We start from the raw sequence: 20132 nt of genomic DNA, 5'->3' as shown, positions 1-20132 counted from the left end.
TTTATCTAAATGGGGTGGTATGGGATCCTCAGATCTCAGCCTTCCTGAGAATCTGAGGCACTGGCTTCTGGCCATATTTTATTCTTAATACATGTATATGTCTGGAAACCTTTACACTATCCTGACAAAACCTGAGTTGCATGAATGTCAAGGGTTAATCCTGGCTGTTTTCAATAATGTGTTATAAATAAATGGATGCAATGAGATTACCATTACCACAACAGTCACCTGCAGAGAACCTGAATATGGATAGCACTCCTCTGTGCACTTCTTCTTTGTACCTTCACTATGACATTGGAAATACAAAACTTAGATATTCTTACCCACATTTTACTGGCTAGGAAAGAGGGACATCAAGAGATTAGCTGTCTTGCTGATCTAGAAAGAGGACGTGTACAGACCACAACTTCTACCTTTGGACTCCATATTCCTTACTGATTGGAGCCTCCATCCTAGACTCTGAGAGCCAGGGATTCTGCCATCCTAGACCACATGACCTCTGAGAGCTGGGTAGTGTGGCCAATAACAGCATACTGCTTCCCAGCTATCTCAGGCTTCCCAGCCTCTTTCCAAAGAGTATGCCTGTAATCCTAGCTAGTCAGGAGGCTGAAATCTGAGGTTCAGAGTTCAATACCAGCCCAGGTAGCCTCTTATAACCAATTAGCCAATAAAAAGCCAGAAGTTGAAGTGTGGCTCACACAAGAGTGTGAGGCCCTGAGTTCAAGCCCCAATGCCAGCCCCAAAATTAAAAATAATACTAAATAACTGCTAAGCTACCAATACCATTCAACATTCTGTATAATTCTCAGAAGCCCTCCGGTGCATACTTGGCTTGGAGACAGGAGAGCTGGGAAGGTTGGTGACAAGTGCTGTGTCAGGAGGCTGACCATATGCTTAAAGGATGGAGCTCTGGACAGTGTCTGTGCCGTCTCCCAGCCACACATACACACCCATCCTCCCCACACCCGGAATAACAAGATGTCATCGTCACCATCTTCACCACAGAGCCCTGTGGACTATATAAAACAAAACAAACAACAACTTTGCTGGCTACCCAAAATAGATGGTCCAGCCAGAAATAGGGCTGCCAGAGACAGTCAAATGGACTGTGTGGAGCGTGGCCGATGGGTCTCAGTGATGCTGGCCCTCCTGGGGCCTGAACTTGATTGATGCCCACCAGACTATTTCAATCAATGAACTTGATGCCCACCAGACCATTCCAATCAACACAGCTGGGTGTGGGGTTTGTCCACCTATGACTCATCTGCTGAGTGATTCCTTTGATGGGCATTACTCGATGAGCCCAGGGATCAGGGTTGATATGAGTGCTGAAAGTGGAGGATTTCCCACTCTTCACTGAACAACTTTTTGAATGTCTTAAGACATTGGTGAAGCCAAGCACTGGTGGCTCATGTCTTTCATACTATCTATGCAGGAAGCAGAGATCTGAGGGTCATGGTTTGAAGCCTAGGCAGGAAAGTCCATGGGACTCTTCTCTCCAATAAACTACTCAGAAAAAGCCAGAAGTGGTTCTATGCCTCAAGTAGTAGAGTGCTAGCCTTGAGCACAAAGAGGTTCAGAGACAGTGCCCAGGCCCTGAGTCCAAACCTCAGGAACAGAAAAAAAAAAGAAAGAAAAAGAAAAAAAGAGAGAAGAATGAGAGAGGGAGAGAGAGAGGGAGAGAGAGAGAAAAAAAGAGAGGTGAAACCCAAATTAGAATGCTGTAGATGCTGAAGTATAAATGCCACTTTCCAAAATAATGAAAATATAGCTCACCAGTTGCACTAATTTTCCAAGGCTATAATTATAGAGAAACACTGGGAAAACACCGAGTTGCCTTTCCTAAAGGCAGTAGCCACATGACCCAGATTCAAATTACCCAGAATCACAGAGTTCCAGAAAGGAAAATAAGTTTAAATCTCTCCCCCATTTTAGTTCTCTTCCTTTTTGACCCATACACTTTAAGTCCCACCATGGGAGGGTTGCCAACCTAGACAGGGACCTAAAAGGCTGACTTACTGTGATTAGATTCTGTCTGCTAGGGAAAGCTGGCTTTCATGTAGTTAAAGAGCAGGAAGCTGGCTTTGCTAGTATTTTCATTTTAAACACAAAATATTTCTAGAAAATCTGTACATAAGTCAGGTGGTAGAAGCTTTTTGCAATCAACTTGTCAATAATTCCCACTATTGCTTCAACTAACCAGAAGACAAGTAATTGAGATGTAAACTAACAACCAACCAACCAAACAAAAAACCTAACAATTCATTTAATATAGTACTGAAACTGTCTTTAAAAAAATCTGTGACAGGGCAGGGAATGTGGCTCAGCAGTAGAGTCCTTGCCTAGCATGCATGAAGCCCTGGGTTCCATTCCTCAGTACCACATATACAGAAAAAGCCAGAAGTAGCGCTGTGGCTCAAGTGGTAGAGTTCTAGCCTTGAGTAAAAGAAGCTCAGGCCTTGAGCTGAATTGTTCAGGGACAGCTCCCAGGCCTAGAGCTCAAGCCCCACGACTGACAGAGAGAGAGAGAGAGAGAGAGATCTTTCATGCAATTGTTTCTAACATATTTATAAGATTATGTCTTTGTTGCCTTGTATGTCCCTCCCCCATGGTACAACCCCTGTTTTCACTATATATGATGTTGGTATATATGGAAGGGAAGGGATAAAACAAATTGTAAAAACAGGGATACAGGAGGAGTACAAGTCCTTATGTCGAAAAATGAACTTTACAACTTTGGTGGGGGAGGACAGGGGGGCGGGGATATGAAGGGATGGGAAGGGGAAACAAAGCAGGAGGCTGCAATGCTTGATAAGAAATGTGCCCATTATCTTACCCACGTAATTGTAACCCCTCTGTACAGTATTTTCACAATAAAAATATATTAAAAATAAAAAAAAGAAGCTCAGGGACAGTGCCTAGGACTCAGTTCAAGCCCCAGGACTGGCCAAAAACAAAAACAAAAAACAAAAAAAACCCTGTGACTTGGAGCCAGTAAGACCGAGAGTATGCTTTTCAGTTGTTACACATCAATCATTAAGATTTCTAAATGATACCTGGGAAATTTGTAGGAACAATTGCAGAAAAACAGGTAAGACCACTGCAACACTTTTTTTTTTGTCATGGGGCTAGAATTCAGGACCTGGGCACCATCCCTGAACATTTTTGCTGAAGGCTAGCACTCTACCACTTTGAACCACGTGCCACTTCCATTTTTTCTGGTAGCTAAGTGGAGATAAGAGTCTCACAAACTTTCTTGCCTGAACTGGCTCTGAACCTTGAGCCTCAGATCTCAGCCTCCTAAGTAGCCACCAGCACCTGGCTTAACACAACACATTTTTTTGAAAATGGAATTTCGGTATTTTATGTCTCAAATAATCAACTCAAGAGTGAAAGAAGCTGAGCACTGATAGCTCACACCTGGAATCCTAGCTACTCAGGAGGTTGTGATCTGAAGATCAAGGTTCAAAGCCAGCCTGGGGCAGGAAAGTCCCTAAAAAGTCTTATCTCCAATTAAGCACCCAAAAATCCCAGAAATGGATGTGGCTCAAGTAGTATAGTGAAAATGCTAAGCAGAGCATGAGGCTCTGAGTTCAAGCCCCTGTACAGGCATTAAAAACAACAACAACAACAACAACAAAAGAAACCCCATTCATCTCAGGACCTGTTTGCAACACACTCAAGTGAAGTCCATTCCCATCCCCCAGGGGGCACCAAAAAGCTGTTTCTTTTTATAGAACAAGAGTGTTAGAAAGTCTGGCTTCTTTCTGGGCCATTGAAATCCCAGCAGACAAGTTCTGTGGTGCAGACTTCCTGGGGTCACCTGACTCCTAGGGAGCTGGGGGGTCTATCGGCCACTATCAATCAGTTACTGCTCTTGGCCAAATCTAAGGACCCAGCAACTTTGTTCTTCCTTCCTTCCTTCCTTCCTTCCTTCCTTCCTTCCTTCCTTCCTCTCTCTCTTTCTTTTTTTCTTCCTTTTTTTGGTGCCAGCTCCTGAAACTTGAACTCAGGACCTCACACTCTTGTTTGTATTTTCTGCTCAAGGTTTGAGCCATACCTCTATTACTGGACTTTTCCTTGTAAGTAGAGCTAAGAGTCTCTAGGATCTGTCTAGCTGGGCTGGCTGGCTTCAAACCAAGATCCTCAGATCTCAGCTTCCTGAGTAGATAGGAGTAGGTAGGTGAGCCACCATCACCCAGAAAATGAATGATTCTGGATACAGTAGACGGTACCCAGGTGTCTGTAGTAGCAACAGGGAATATGATGTTGGCTGACTGGGCTGACACTCAGGATGCCATGCCATTTAGCCTTCCCAAGTTTATCTGAGAAGTGAGTCTGACAGTAAGATGGCCTCCACCCCACGCGCTGCCCCCTCCCCTACAAACCACGGCTCACAGCCTCTGGCTAATAGAGCACCTGCTCCTAGACATATACCACTGAAGGAAACACTGTTGTGGTAGCCATGCCCATGATCCAGACAGTCTATAGGTTATCATTTCATAGGGCATCGCTGCTTCTAGTTGAGATGACTGCAGTTCTCTAGCCATGTGTCTTACCTTCTCAAAGTCTCTCAGAGCCTGGGTCTGCACTTGTGGGAGCTTCTCAAACGCTCTCAAGGTGTGCGCCTGCGCAAAGCCCACCTTCTCCCCATTTCTCCAGATCTGTGGCTGCCCTGAAGGCCCTCGATCTTTGGTGTCGCTGAGAAAGGCTGAAATATAACCAGGAGAACAAATGTCTGTGGAATGAAGGCACTGTGATCCTTATAACCGGCAGGACAATTATTTTTTCCAAAATAATTTGGCTTTTGCAAAGTACAAAGCCATTTCAGGCCATTGAAGAAAATTTGATCATATTAATAACAGTTTCCAAGCCAGATGCTAGTGGCTCACACTTGTAATCCTAGCTACAAGGGAGGTTGAGAGCTGAGGATCACATTGAGAACCCAGCTTGGGCAGGAAAGTCCATGAGACTCTTACCTCCAATTAATCAGTGTTTTTTTGTTTGTTTTTAAAACCAGAAGTAGAGCAATGGTGGCTAGGATTAGAAGCTTGCATCACAGATCCCCAGTCTCTAACCCCTTTACTAAGCCATTAAATTCTAGGATGGTTTGTTACATGACAAATAAATGGCCAAAATAGCCTTCAGAATAATAACAATGAAGCTTCTTAGAACTAAGAAGTGTTTCCACAAATCTCCCAACACAGGATTTTTTTTTTCAGGAAAAAGAACAATCGCAGCCACCAATTTCTTGATAGGGTATTAATGGTTACAAAGCAATGTCATATGAATTCTTAAACTCACAGAATCACTGCAATAGTGAGGCACACAGATAGGATCATGAAATCCACTTGAATAATCCATTTCAATATTAGGCTATAGAGTTCACTTTAGCAGCAGGATTTATTGGAATCTTTTTACCTTTGCCTTTAATCTTGCCATCATAGTCTCAGTAGGGTGTGAAGCATTCACAGGAGAATCTCAGTTAGGATTTATGACTCTGTACTACCTCCTAACACATGTAATTATCGGTGGCATATAATTCCCCCACTGGGGAATTCCACGTGGAGAATTATATACTACATTATGAGTATGTGCAAATTTGGAAATTCACAAATGTTTAAAAAGACTGCCACCATAACCCAAAAGGCAAGGGGAAGCCAGCCCCTGGCAGGAAGCCGAGATTCCAACAATGCTTGGCCTGCTCACCTGCAGCATTACACATTCTGGGTACCATCTCCCCCGCATCCTCTGCAAAATACTCTCTGTGGAGAGAAACACATCATTAATTAACAAGATTCCATTCCCCAAGGCTCCTGTCCCTGGGAGAGAAGACACTTACTGTCATTTGCTTCTTCCCAAATACTCCCTTATAAATCGCTCCCTACATAGACAGCCAACCCTTGAGCAAATACCTACAGCAGGATTAATTACTAGTGTAGTAAATGAAGGAAAGTACAGAGGAATTTAACAAGGATTTGGGAAAAGGTACATTTAAACCTCCGTGAGGAGGGCAGAAATCGGATGGAAATAGGAGTAAGAAGGTATTCTATGGGGAAGGAATAATAAGGATTCGGAGTGAGGAAGATGCTGGTCTGTTAGAGGAACAGACCATGCAGAGCCTTGTGGGGTGGGCTAAGGATATTGAGTTTTATATGAGTAGGGTGTAAGTAACCATTGTGTGGGTATATGAGTGTGTGTGTGTGCACACGTATGTGTGCACCCCAGGCCTGAGCCTTGAGCTTGGTACCTTGTGTTCCCTCTTAGCTTTTCCTCTCAAAGCTGGAGTTCTCTACTTCCAGTTTTTTTGGTGGCTCACTGGAGATAAGACTCTCACAGATTTTTCTGCCTGGGCTGGCTTTGAACCGTGATCTTCAGTTCTCAACCTTCTTGAGTAGCTAAGATAAAAGGCATGAGCCACGGGGCTTGCTTGAACGTCTTCAACGTTGTTTATGACACATAGTTTATCCAGTGACAGAAAGCTGACTAACATAATACCTAACCACAAAACCCATTTTAATATTGTCCAAGGATGCAGGGTCCTAGGCAGACATGATCTCACCTTCTTACTGGGCCTGTTCCACGGTACAGATCAGCCTACATGTATTGATCCTCCAGCTACCTCTCCTCTCCTCCCAGCCACATCCACTCTGAGCTTGCTGCCTGCCTGGTATGAATCAATAACTACTAGGATAGAGCAGTCACTTGAGATGCATGCAGAGCTAAAAGGCATACATGTCATCTCCCAGGAGATTCTTTTTAAAATCACTTTAGCTCTATTAAACAGCTCAAGTTCCCTGTCGAATGGCCAGAGAGTGAAGCTCCAAAGGTTGGGCAGGAATTTGATGCTCCCAGAGGGGAGGGGCTGATGGTGGAGAGACCCAGATTATCCCAGAATGCAACGCTTACAACATCTGATAAACCCAAGTGCAGAGAGACATGGGACTCAGTCGAGACAGACTCTAAGATACACACACATACCAAGCAGAAATAAATGTCTGTATATTCTCCCTGATGACCCAGGTCTGGAAAAAAATGTGTGTATCCTTGTCTTGGTTTCCCAAATCTAAATGTTCTGTTGTTGTTGTCAGTCATGGGGCTTGAACTCTGGGCCTGGACACAGTCTCTGAGCTCTTCAGCTTAAGGCTAGCTCTCTATCACTTGAGCCATAGCCTCACTTCTGGTTTTCCAGTGGTTCATTGGAGATAAGAGCCTTAGGACTTTCCTGCCCAAGTTAGCTTTGAACCCTGATCCTCAGATCTCAGCCTCTTGAGTAGTTAGGATAACAGACGTGAGCCACCAGTGCCTGGCTACATTTTTCAATTCTGTTTTGAAAATTAAGCAGTGGTACAAAGGGGTTGGTTTCAGTTCATCATGTCAGTTTATAAGTACAACGCATCTTGATTAATGCCACCTCTTCCATTGCTCTCCCTAGTCTTTCCCAACCTCACTCACAGTGTCAAGTTTCATTTTCACTTATATACACTGAATATAATGACTATCGCCCTTCCTCTCTCCATTTGTCTAGATTTTAAAAAAAAACAAACAAACAAGCCAGGTGCCAGTGGCTCACACCTGTAATCCTGGGTACTCAAGAGGCTGAGATTTGAAGATCCCAGTTGAAAGTCAGCATGGGCAAGAAAAGCCTATGAGACTCTTATCTATATTTAGCCAGCAAATAGCCAGAAGTGGGGTGTGTGGCTCAAGTGGTAGAGTACCAGCCTTGAAGGAGAAAAAGCCAAGCAAGGCCTTGAGTTCGAGCTGGCACCATAAACCAAAACCCAAAACCAGGTCTATGAGTGCCTGATGCTCAGGCAGCTCATCCATCATGAAGGCACAGTTTCCATCAGATGTCGCTATATTATCTTTTCTCAAAATTCTTTTTTTTTTTGGTGCCAGTCCTGGGGGACTTGAACTCAGAGCCAGAGTGCTGTCCTGAGGCTCAAGGCTAGCATTCTACCACTTGAGCCACAGCTCCACTTCTGGCCTTTTCTGAATAGTTTATTGGAGATAAGTGTCTTATGGACTTTCCTGCTTGGACTGGCTTTGAACCACGATACTCAGTTTTCAACCTCCTGAGCAGCTAGGATTACAGGCGTGAGCCTATAATCTGACTCTTTTCCCCAAATTCTTGACTTTTTCTTTTCTTGTGTAAGTGAAGAATAAGTCTTACTTTCCTCTTTCTCTCTACATCATCCAATGCCTCAACTTCGTCACATCTGCAAGTTGCTAGGTAAGCAAGCTACTGGGAATTTCCCACTCTGAACCAAATACCTGGTCTTGAAAATAGACCACCACTAAATTCCTCTCTAACATCTCAGGTGCCATGTGATTTCCCTAAAAGGGAAATGACTGTCATGACTACTTATATAGTTCTTGTACTGAAAAATGAATCATTGTTACTTTATACTTCCCTCTCTCCAGTTTTTATCCGATTAGTCACACCTCCCCTTCTGTGACATTGCCCTTACCGAAAGGGATGAACGGGAAGGCAGGGAAGTCAACAGGATTCTACAGACACAACTGATGTGGGAACAGCTATTCATGCACAAGCTCTGAGACTCCCTCTCCCATCTTTCTCTCACTGAGACAGACAGCAAGTGGGTCACCCACATTCCAAATGTTGCCAAATACCAAGCCCCCCCAAAATTTGGCACCCAAATTGAAAAAAAATAAAAAAAAACAAAGCCCACATGGATTCAAATGCAAATAGGGTAGATGTCACAGATGCAGAGCCAAGACTATTATATAATAAAGACAGGGAGAGAATCACTTTATTCTCATCTCAAAGACTGTGATTACAACCTTTGAAAGTGAGGATTTTGCATTGGCAAAGCCCACCCCCACCCCCACTCTCCAGGGAGCCCAGAGGTTATCACTGGAAGCCTCCCTTCTCCTGCTAATGGAAGACTGCCTTGGCACTGATTCAGAAACATCTACTTTCCTCCAGCACAAGCTACAATTATATCCTTCCCTCAACACTGTTTATTCACTAGGGGGAGTGGTAACCAAAGAGAATTCTGGGAGGCCATTTCCTGCAAGGCCTATTCTCAGAGCTACAACAAGCTACCGGTATTGTGTGCATCCACAACAACCCCTTGAGGATGCACGATCCCCCCTCGGCCTGTCTTCACTCTCGCTTTCTTTATTTCTCTTACACATTAAGTATTCATCCGAAAGGGAAGTACTTTTGTATATGTGTGTGTATGTCCGTACTGGGGCTTGAACTCAGAGCTTGATCTACTTGTTGCTCTACTTCTGGCCATTTGCTGATTAATTAGAGGGAAGTGTCTCATGGACTTTTCTGCCCAGGCTGGCTTCAAATCATAATACTCAGATCTCAGGCTCCTGAGTAGCTGGGATTCCAAGTGTGAGTTGCTGGTGCCTTGCAAACACGAGCCTTGAGTAGAAAAGCAAAGGGATAGTACCCAAGCCCCCAGCTGTGTTGATGGAACACTGAAGTGAATTCAAGTTAAGGAACCTAAGGACAAAATGTGGCAATGATACTCACTCATGCCTCACAAGCTTGTAGAATGAGGCATGAAAGAAGGGTTTGTATAATTACTCACTATCATGTGTCCAGCACTGTGAAGTCTATCTGCTAAAATGAATTTAATACATACTTTTGTTGTGCCAGTCCTAGGGCTTGAACTCAGGCCTGTTTACTGTCTCTGAGCTTCCTTTTGCTCAAGGCTAGCACTCTACCACTAAAGTCACTGCTCCACTTCTGTCATTTTTGTTGATTAATTTGAGATAAGAGTCTCACAGACATTCCTGCCTCATAGAGCTTCAAATCTCAGTCCTCAGATCTCAGGCTCCCCAGTAGCTGGGATTACAAATGGGAGCCACCAGTGCCCGGCAATACATACTTCTTCAACAATGATGCATATGCTTTGAATGCATAATAGCCTCACGCTTTGAGAACTGAACTCATCCCTTTCATAACAAGAACCCAACAGACATTCCTATCAGGCTTTCCGAGACTGTAACCTATGAAATTCTTCATCGAAGATCAGCTGAGTGCTAAAAAGCAGTGTTAGTTGCTAAAAACTTAGAGCCACGGTCCATCTTTCAATACTTAAAAGAATGGAAAACACCGCAGAAACCAGCCACAGAAAATACACAGAACTAGGTACAGAAATAGTCCAACGGAGGGTATGAGGAAGGATCAACAGTCATCCTTGCAAAGGCAGGGCTAAGCATGTGGGTGGGAACAACTGCCTGAGAAAGCCCACATGCAGTAATTTTAGCTCAGGATGACTAAGGTGAATCACACTACAGTGCCCTTGGTCCACTGGAGATAATGCTCTTCTCATTGCGCCAAATGCCTGACACTCTCAAAGCAACGTGTGGGAAGATCTTGCTAAACCCACTTCATTTCCAAGTGTGACATATTGTCGTATGCTAAACACAAGTTCATTACTTCCTGTTATAACTTAGTTTAAAGGTGGTTTAAAAGGGTGTTGCACATAATCCAATAAGCAAACGAGCTCCAGTGGCTCACACTTGTAGTCCTAGTTATTCAGAAGGCTAAAATCTGAAGGTCGCAGTTTGGAGCCAGCTCCAGGCTGAAAAGTCTGTGAAACTCTTATCTCTAATTAGCCAGCAAAAGGCCAGAAGTGGAGGTGTGGCTCAAGTGTCAGAGCACCAGCCTTGAGTGAAAAAGTTAAGTGAGAGTTTGAGGCCCCCAGTTCAAGCCCTAGTACTGGTAGGCACACAGACACAGACACAGTCACACAAGAAATTTCTATAGGGGCTGGGAAGGTGGCTCAGTGGTAGAGTGCTTGCCGTGCATGCATGAGGCCCTGGGTTTGATTCCTCAGCACTACATAAGCAGAAAAAGCTGGAAGTGGCACTTTGGCTCAAGTGGTAGGGCGCTAGCCTTGAGCAGAAGAGCTGAGGGACAGTGCTCAGGCCCAGAGCTCAGGCCCCATGACCGACAAAAAAAAAAAAAAAGAAATTTCTATAAAGCATAAGGAGCAAAGGACTAGAAATAACATGACAGGTTAATGAAAAACTGCACCATAGTTTATTACAATACTATGAAAACACAACTATTAATATTATTATTATTGTAGTCAGTGACTCCAAGTGCTTTGGCCATAATGGCTCAGCAAAACAAAATTAAGATCCTGCTCAACCTGCTGGCAACGAGATGTTCTCTGCCTGAGGAAACACATCCCTTGATGCTTCTGAGAGTTTAAAACAAAAGCCAAGAGAACCACACCAGACCAGCAGGACACCTCTCTTCTTCTGGACTTTCTTCTTACTTTAAATGTGGTTTAAATTGTTTTTGCCTGAGACAACTTGCAGAATGTTCTGAGCGCAATTTGAATTTTTTTTTTTTTTGTCTGTTGTGGGGCTTGAACTCTGGGCCTGGGCGCTGCCCCTCAGCTCTTCAGCTCAAGGCGAGCCCTCTACCACTTGAGCTACAGCGCCACTTCTGGTTTTCTGGTGGTTTTATTGGAGATAGGAGTCTCACAGTCTCTCCTGCCCAGGCTGGCTTTGAACCGCGATCCTCAGATCTCAGCCTCCTGAGTAGCTAGGATTACAGGCGTGAGCCACCAGCACCCGGCAATTTGAATTTTTATTTATAAAACAAGGCAGATCTCAATAGAAATTTAGGGGTGGGGTGTGGAAAGCTACTGAATGGACTGGGGGTCAGCAAGGCCTCACACAGCAATTCCTCAGCCACGCCAGGTGAGCCTCCCAGGACTGATTGAGAGTTACTCAGGAGGCTGAGGTCTGAGAATTGCAGTTTGAAGCCAGCCTGGGCAAAAAAGATCTTAAGATTCTTATCTCCAATTAACCATCAAAAAGGTAGAAGCGGAGCTGGGGCTCAAGCTGTTGAGTACCAGCCTTGAGTGAAAAAGAGGCAAATGAGAGCATAAGGCTCTGAGTTTGAGCCCCAGAATTGGCACAAAATATAAACAAGTAAACAAAGGAATAAAAACAAAGTAGATTGAAATTACCAAGACAGATTTTTCCTTCTCAAAACCCAGAAAATTAACTACCAACAGCACCAACCAAGAAAAAAGGAAAGTTCATATCCAAGGATGGTTCAGTCACAGAATGATGAAAAAGAACATTTTCCTAATATAAAATGCTGCAGACAAAATACCAACCAGATACTGGCATAAATGAATCAGACCTCTCTCCACACCAATGGCTGCTACCAGATCCTATGCCCTACCCCAGGCTCAGCCACGTTTCAGGGCAACATGCCATCTCTGGCTGTAACTGGGCCTCTGTAAACTGGACTCTATTAACCAGACCATATAAATGTCTGTCGTGCCTCTGGGCTAAGTATTAACACAGAGCAGACTAAATACACAGCAGCTATCAATGCAGACCTGTTAAGTTTCATGTTGCTATGGTAACAGGCATCTGGGCTTAGTGAAGGCTGCACTTTAGAAACATAGCAGAAAACAAACACGACTATCATCTTAAAATCTGAAATTGGACTACAGTCTTCCTAGGACGCTACTTCCCTTCCCAATTTTCATAGACACAGCAGGCAAGTTTGACTAATGCTTGCATTTTATTAAATCTAATTATAGGGCTGGGAAGGTGGCTCAGTGGTAGAGTGCTTGCCTTGCATACATGAGGACCTGTGTTCGATTCTTCAACACCACATAAGCAGAAAAAGCCGGAAGTGGCGCTGTGGCTCAAGTGGTAGAGCACTAACCTTGAGCTGAAGAGCTCAGGGATAGTGCCCAGGCCTAGAGTTCATACCCCAAGATCAACAAAAAAAAGGGGGGGCTGGGAAGGTGGCTTAGTGGTAGAGTGCTTGCCTTGCATGCATGAGGCCCTGGGTTTGATTCCCCAGCACCACATAAGCAAAAAGAAAAAAGCCGGAAGTGGCGCTAGCCTGAAGCTGAAGAGCTGAGGGACAGCGCCCAGGCCCAGAGTTCAGGCCCCACGACCGGACACACACACAAAAGAATAAATCTAATTATAGGCATAACAAAACAGACCAGTTTGCTTTCCTAATCTTCAGTTTTTGTTTTTTGTTTTTTTATTGGTGCTTGAACTCAGGGTTTCCTCCCCTTGCTTGGTTTTCTCATTCAAAGTGGGTGCTCTACCATTTGAGCCACGCCTCCTCTTCCAGCTCTTTGCTGGTTAAAGGTAAGAATTTCACAAACTTTCTTGCCTGGGCTGGCTTTGAACCTTAATCCTCAAATCCTCGACCTCTTGAGTCACTAGTATTACAGGTGTCAGCCACCAGCACCTGGCTTGATACAGGGTTCTAATTTGCATTTCCCTTAGGACTGCACCACTAGATGCTTACTCTATGGACACTTGCCTTCGAAAATTCTCTTGTAACTACTTCAAAAAACAATTTGGCAATGTTTACGCTGAAGACGCATTTCTGATTATGCAGGGACTCTACTTCTGTACATTTACCCAACAGAAATGTGTACATATGTTCACAAAATATATGTGGTCATATAGTCACAAAAGATAATATAAGAAATATTCATAAGCCTAGTGCTGGTGCCTCACGCCTCTAATCCTATCTACTCCGGAGGCTGAGATCTGAGGATCTCAGTTCAAAGCCAGCTGAGGCAGGAAAGTCTGTGAGACTCTTATGTCCAATTAACCACCAGAAAACCTGAAGTGGAGCTGTGGCTCAAAGTGGTATAGCACTAGCCTTGAGCAAAAGAGCTCAGAAATGGTGCCCAAGCCCTGAGTTCAAGCCCTAGGATGGACACAAAAAGAGAGAGAGAGAGAGAGAGAGAGAGAGAGAGAGAGAGAGAACACCATCATAACAGCCCCAAACTGTCTATTAACATCAGAGCGGATAAATAAATCAATACATTTACATACAATACAGTCCTATTTAGAAGCAAGAATAAATAAACCACAACTACACAGTACAATGTAGAAGAATTCTAGAAGTATAAGACTGAGTAAAGCAGTCAAATAAAAGTAGACAGCAAGCAATTCATTTACATACATTTCAAAACCAGGTGAAACTAATTAAGTGAGAGTAGCCACCTGGACGGCAGTGGCTCACACCTGTAATCCCAGCTACTCAGGGGCTGAGAGCTGAAGATCTGAAGGTGTTCTGTCATTCGTGATAGCCATCACAGCTACACTCAAGTTTGTGTAATTAACTGGGCTCTAAATACATGACTTGTGATTTTTCTAAATTTGACTATAACTGTTATATATATTTACACACACACACACACACACACACACACACATATGGAAAGCAGCTTTTTGTTTGTTTGTTTTAAAACAGGGACTCAATATAGAGCCTAGGCTTTTCTAGAACTTGCTCTATAGCCAAGACTGGCCTTGAACTTGATATTCTCTTGCCTGGGCTTCCAAAGTGCTGCTTACAGACGTGCCCTGTCATGCCTGGCTCACTTTTTTTTCTTTTTTCTTTTTTAATATATTCTTTATTGTAAAGATGCTGTCCAGAGGGGTTACAGTTACATGAGTAAGGTAAGGAGTATTATGTTTCCTATGGAGCATTGTTTCCCCCTCCTTTGTTTTTCCCCTACCATCCCTTCCCTCCCCACCTCCCCACCTCCCCAACTCCTCTCCCTACTTCCCCACCCCCAAAAGTTGTAAAGTTCATTTTCAACATAGTGTCTTGTACAGCTCCTTGTTACAATGGATCAACCTGTATCCTTATTTCAGCATTTTGTTATTTCCCTTCCCCTCCCCAAATTAGAAAATGTATATACAAGATGCAGGGCACAGGAATCAAATACATGACAATAGGGGTTGTACCATGGGGGAAGAACATACAAAAGAAACCAAAAAAAAAATCACATAGTACGTTATAAACAACAGCGACAAAGATAAAACCTCTTGTGTCCTATCTTAGGGTTCATTTCACTTAGGGTGATCTTATACAGTCATATATACATAGCTTTTGACCTTTTCTGCTTGTCTGCTATGATTATCCTAAATGTATACTAACTAGTATACATTGCAAATAAGGGAAACCATGGGACCTATGTTTCTTTGGGTCTGGATTACTTCACTTAATATAATTTTTTCAAAGTCTTTCCATTTCCTTACAAATGAGGTGTTGTCCTTTCTGATGGAGGCATAGAATTCTATTGTGTATATATATATCACATTTTCTTGATCCATTACCTACTGAGGGGCATCTGGGTTGGTCCCATATCTTAGCTATGGTGAATAATGCTGATTCTTTCCTTCTTAAAAAAATTAAACTGTCAAGCTTATTTATTGTCCTTAAATAGTTGTACCAGAAGGCTTCATTTAACATGTCAGTTTAGGAGTACAACGCCTCTTAGTCAATGTTTTTGTTTTAGGCTGGGCTTCAAACTTGACATCTTTCTGCCTCAGCCTTCTGAATGCAAGATTATAGACGCGTGCCCCTACACTTGCTACTTGCTGGGGATCAAACCCGGGGTGGGGGGTTGTTTTTGTTTTTGTTTTGAAAGCACTGACAGAGACGGGCATCTGCTACTCTCCCCCATTACCACCAAAGGGTAAGGGGTCACCCAGCCTGCACCTGAATACATCCAGGGACAGGAACCCCCTCTCTGCTCAGACCAACTTGTTAGAAGCCTTTACCCTCGCAGGAAGTAGTCACCTGCTCCCATGTGTTGATTTGGCCTCCTGAGGGATTCTAAATGGACTCATGCCTCTGCGGCCACCTGCTCTACAGAGCTTTGGAAGAGCAGCTACATCCGCCCATTACCCACCATCTCCTACCATCTCCTATCCAACAGACCCCTCAAGGGATGGCTTTGAGACTGCTCTGATTTTTTTTTCCACTTAAAAGAAAAATCCAGCAATGCCCCAAACATAGCACATAGGAGAGGGAAAGTGGGAAGGAGAGAAAGAGAGAGAGAGAGAGAGGAAGAGAGAGAGAGGGGAGAGAGAGAGGGAGAGGGAGAGGGAGGGAGAGGGAGGGAGGGAGGGAAAGAGAGGGGGGAAGGCCTGAAAAGAGCAGAAAAGAGCCAAAAGTGGGATGGGCACTCACACAAAAAAAGTACAATTCGCCTATCAATATATACTCTGTAAATGTTCCCTCTCTGTAAAACTCACAGTAAATGGCTGGCTCACTCCTGTGGAGCCTGCCCATCAATGACTGACCCCGAGTCTTTCGCAATGAGTACCCGTGAGCCTCGGGTGGACTTTCTGTGTGTGTACAAGCCTTGCCCTCTCAGGAACCCTCCATGCCCCCCCCCCCCCCCGCGCCCCCCCCCGGCTACCCCAAAATCCCGGGGAAATTTCCAAAGCTAAATCCAGGTACTGGAAGTGTGTCTGTGACCGAAACACCGCCTGAATACAACTAACTACCCCTCCAGCCACTGCTCCTGAACCAGAAAGCCAGTCTGTGTGTGTGTCTGCGTCTGTCTGTGTCTATGTGTGTGTCTATGTGTGTGTCTGTGTCTGTGTGTCTGTGTACGTGTCTGTGTGTGTCTGTCTCTGTGTGTGTGTGTGTGTGTGTCTGTGGGGCAGGAGAGAAAGGGGGGACCTCAGAGCTCCAGTTTAAGGTGTATTTGGAGGAAGGGGTGCGGGCGGAGAAACACGGAATTCCTCCAGCTTGCCCTCCCCAGGGGGATCGAATCCTTCCCGGCCCATGCGGGGCCCCCCCTCGGTCCGCCCTTCGCCCTGGTGTGTCAGGGGGGAGGAAGAAGGTCAACGTGGCTGTCAGGGTGAGGGTGAATCTGACATTGTTCCAAGAGCAGGGCCCGGCGGGGCGGGGGAGGGAGGGGGGAGAACTCCTCCTGGGAACCCCCAGAACCGGGGAAGCTTTTCTACCCAAACTTCTTCACGTGGAGAGCAGAGGGAGGGAAGCGGGGTTCGCGGAGCAGGAGAACCCGGCTGAGGATCTGGGCTGGGGACGCGCTGGGGTGGGATGGGGTGGGGTGGGTGGGGATGGGGTGCGCTGGGGTGGGCGATGCCAGGCCCGGTTGGTGAGGGGGACCTCTTTTTCCGAAGGCGCTGGGGGGCGGGGAGAGGCACCCCGAGTCTGCAGCTCTTCCCCCCCCCCCTCCAGTCTGCAGGGCGCTGAGCCAGCAGATGCACCTACCTGGCCCAGGTCCTCTCCATCCTCCAGTCGCTCTCCTGGCCAGGCGCCACTCCTTGGAGCGCGAGGGTCTCCAGAGCAAAGGGCGCCCCACTTCTGATCTCCCCGCCCCCCACAACTTCTCGTCCGGCCACGGTGGTGAGGAGCTAGAGGTCTGCCTCCCTGCTTTCTTTCTGGTTTTTTTTTTTTTGAAAGCCAGCGGGCCGTGGCCGCACCTCCGGCCGGCGGCGGGCGGCGGGCGGCGGGCGGGGCGCACGGCGGAGACGCGCGGGGCTGGCACCGGGCGCCCGCCGAGCTGTCAACCGCGCGCGGGGCGGGGCTCCCAGCTGCGTGGAGGGGAGAAGGGCGGACTCGGCCCACGAGACCCAGCCCTGACCACCCTCCGGATCCCCAAGCCCTCACGCGGACCCGAAGGAAAGAAGCAAAAGGTCCGAGGGCTTGGAGAATCTTCTAGGGCCTCTGCCCCTGGGGCTGGGAGATACGACCAAGGAGCTGAGGGGGAAATGTGGGGTGGACGGAGAGGGGAAGAGATCCCCCTCTCCTACCCCACCCCATCACCTGGCCCCAGGTAACCGACCAGCCAGAGATGGGGTCTGGAAGAATTTAGGGACGACCCTGGCTGAATGCAGACCTTAATACCATACAGGGCACAGTGGGGTTCTGAGGGGTGACCCGTTTTACCCGGATTTAGGGGACACCCCTAGATCCTTTCTGGGGAAGGACCCCCCTTTATGACCTTGCCATCCTCTGTCCCCAGCACGCCTCCCTCCTCTGCTGTTCTAGCTCTTTTCTTTTCAGGTTTCCGCAGCAACTGGGCTCTCCCTGGAGCTCCAAGGAGGCGGAGGACTCCTGGAACCTCCCAGAAGGCTGGGAAAGCTTCAGGGGACCGGGGCCAGCAGCGCCCTGAACCCCATCCTCCCCCCACCAGTGGCTGCTGCAGACCCTGGGAAAGGCCGCCCCCACGCAGCCCTGCCTCCGCCCTGTGTGCCTCCGAGCGCGAGCGCGCGCGCGTGGCTCCAGGTTTACAGAGGCAGACAGGCCGTCATTAGCGTGCTCAGCGCCTGCAGCTCCGTTTTAGCTCCCAAGACCTTTTTATGAAGTGACATAACCACTGCTATTAATAGTAGGACCACTAGCTTTTCTTTTGTGCCAGTAGTCCCGCCTGAACTCAGGGCCTACATCTCTGCTTGCTTGGTACTCTACTGCTTAAGTCAGCCCTTCATTTCCCATTTTTTGTTTGGGTATTTTTAAAAACTATACTCTCTTTTTTGTACTGGGAATTGAATCCAGGACATTGTACTTGCTAGGCAAGCGCTTGGCCACTGAGCTACATCTCAGACCTCTGTTCCTCACATTTTGCTGGTTAATTGGGGATAAAGGTTTCTTGGGTTTATATATCTTGGGTGGCTTTGGACTGAGATTTTCAGATCCCCACCTCCTGAGCAGCTAGGAATACAAGTACAGGTGTGAGACATCTGTACATGGTCATTTTTTTAATTAAAAAAACAAAGGTGTCTAGTACCCATAAGTAGCAACATTGATTTAGTTATACTAGTTTACAAATGACAAATTTAAGGCCAAGAAAGGCCCAAAGTCTCTCCTGAGAGAGACTTTAAACTAGGGGTTCCGGAAGACCAGGTAACAAAACACTAGAAAGTTTAGAGGAGTTTTCTAAAAGATCCCTAGCCTAGAACTCCCCAATCCCTAACACTTAGTTTGTAGATTAAAAACCACAGAGTCACCAGGACCTGGTGGCTCACACCTGTAGTCCTCACTGCTCAGAAAACTGAGATCTGAGGTTGTCAGTTCAAAGCCAGCCCAGGCAGAAAACTCCAGGAGAATCTTACATGTCCAAGTAACCAGCAAAAAGTCTCTAAGTGGAGCTGTGATTCAAGTGGTAGAGCTTCAGCCTTGAGCAGAGAAAGCTAAGAAATAACACCCAGACCCTGAAATCAAACACTAATAGTACAAACAAACAGTAAATAAGAAACACACTACTCTGGGCTTACAATGTTGCCAAGAAAAGTTTGTAGGATCCAATTTGACTTTAGACAAGACATGGGCCACCTGTCTTGAAAAGAATCTACTGTTGCCATTGAGGGAGGAAAAAACCCAGGCAGAGAGAGTCATATTTCCATCCTTCATACCAAAGCTGATGCTAAATTTAGTCATGTCTCCAGTCAAATTACAGGCTACTGGGCGTTGAAGAGGAACTCTGTCTACAGTCAGACATGCATTCCTTAAAGCAGTAGCTCTAACAAGGTGAACTGTGGGGATTCAGATGTAGGCTAGAAAATAGGTTCATTTAATTCTGAATTAACACATTTCATAACATATTTATTGTAAGACCGTTGAAAAAGTACAGAGAGGTTTACAGAAAACAGAATTCTTCTTCTTTTTTTTTCCTGCCAGTCCTGGAGCTTGAACTCAGGGCTTGGGCACTGTCTGTGACTTTCTTTTGCTCAAGGCTAGCACTCTACCACTTGAGCCACAGTGCCACTTCTGGCTTTTTCTGTTTATGTGGTACTGAGAAATCAAACCTAGGGCTTCATGCATGCCAGGCAAACACTCTACCACTAAGCCACATTTCTAGCCCTGGAATTATTCTTAATACCCACAGAAAATCATTTCTAAGTTTGTTGATTTTCATATGTTTTTTTTCTTCCTTATCTTTAAGAAGTTGTAAAGCTAAGCATGGTGCTTCACACTTGTAATCCTTGCTACTCTAGTGGCTGATATCTGCAGATCATGGTTCAAAGATAGCTAGGCTAGAAAGCCTATGAGACTCTTATCTCCAATTAGTCACCAACACGCTAGAAATGGAGGTGTGGCTCAAATGGTAAAGCACCAGTCTTAGGTGACAAAGCTAAGGGACAGTGCCCAGTCCCTGAGTTCAAGCCCCAACAAATTTTAAAAAGGAAAGGAAAAAGGAAGAAAGACATTTCCAGCTCTATTTCTAGCTCTAGTGAGTCACTTAAACCCTGTCAATGACCATAAATACCAGACAGCACCACTGTGAGAGTAAATAAGATCACATATGAAAAGTGTTTAATTCATTGTTGAGCACATCTTAAATATTCTTGCACCACATGTTTGCATG

At 45.6% G+C, this 20132-nt stretch overlaps 1 protein-coding gene across 1 annotated transcript in view; it reads right to left on the bottom strand.

The window, feature by feature from the left end:
* The window catches only part of LOC105987059 (myomegalin-like), a 37819-nt gene extending 20665 nt beyond the window's left edge, over window positions 1-17154 (bottom strand). The window contains exons 1-3 of the mRNA XM_013018216.1: window positions 17036-17154; window positions 5710-5765; window positions 4560-4711 (exon numbers count right to left, since the gene is read on the bottom strand). Of these exons, the coding sequence (XP_012873670.1) occupies window positions 4560-4711; window positions 5710-5765; window positions 17036-17055 (228 nt within the window). The 5' untranslated portion in view covers window positions 17056-17154. The remainder of the gene's footprint in view (window positions 1-4559; window positions 4712-5709; window positions 5766-17035) is intronic.
* Between the last annotated feature and the right edge of the window lie 2978 nt (window positions 17155-20132).

This window comes from Dipodomys ordii, unplaced genomic scaffold (assembly GCF_000151885.1).
Source record: "Dipodomys ordii isolate 6190 unplaced genomic scaffold, Dord_2.0 Scaffold39, whole genome shotgun sequence".
NCBI lineage: Eukaryota > Metazoa > Chordata > Mammalia > Rodentia > Heteromyidae > Dipodomys > Dipodomys ordii.
Note: the sequence above shows the minus strand (reverse complement) of the source record. Positions and strands in the feature narration are given on the sequence as shown.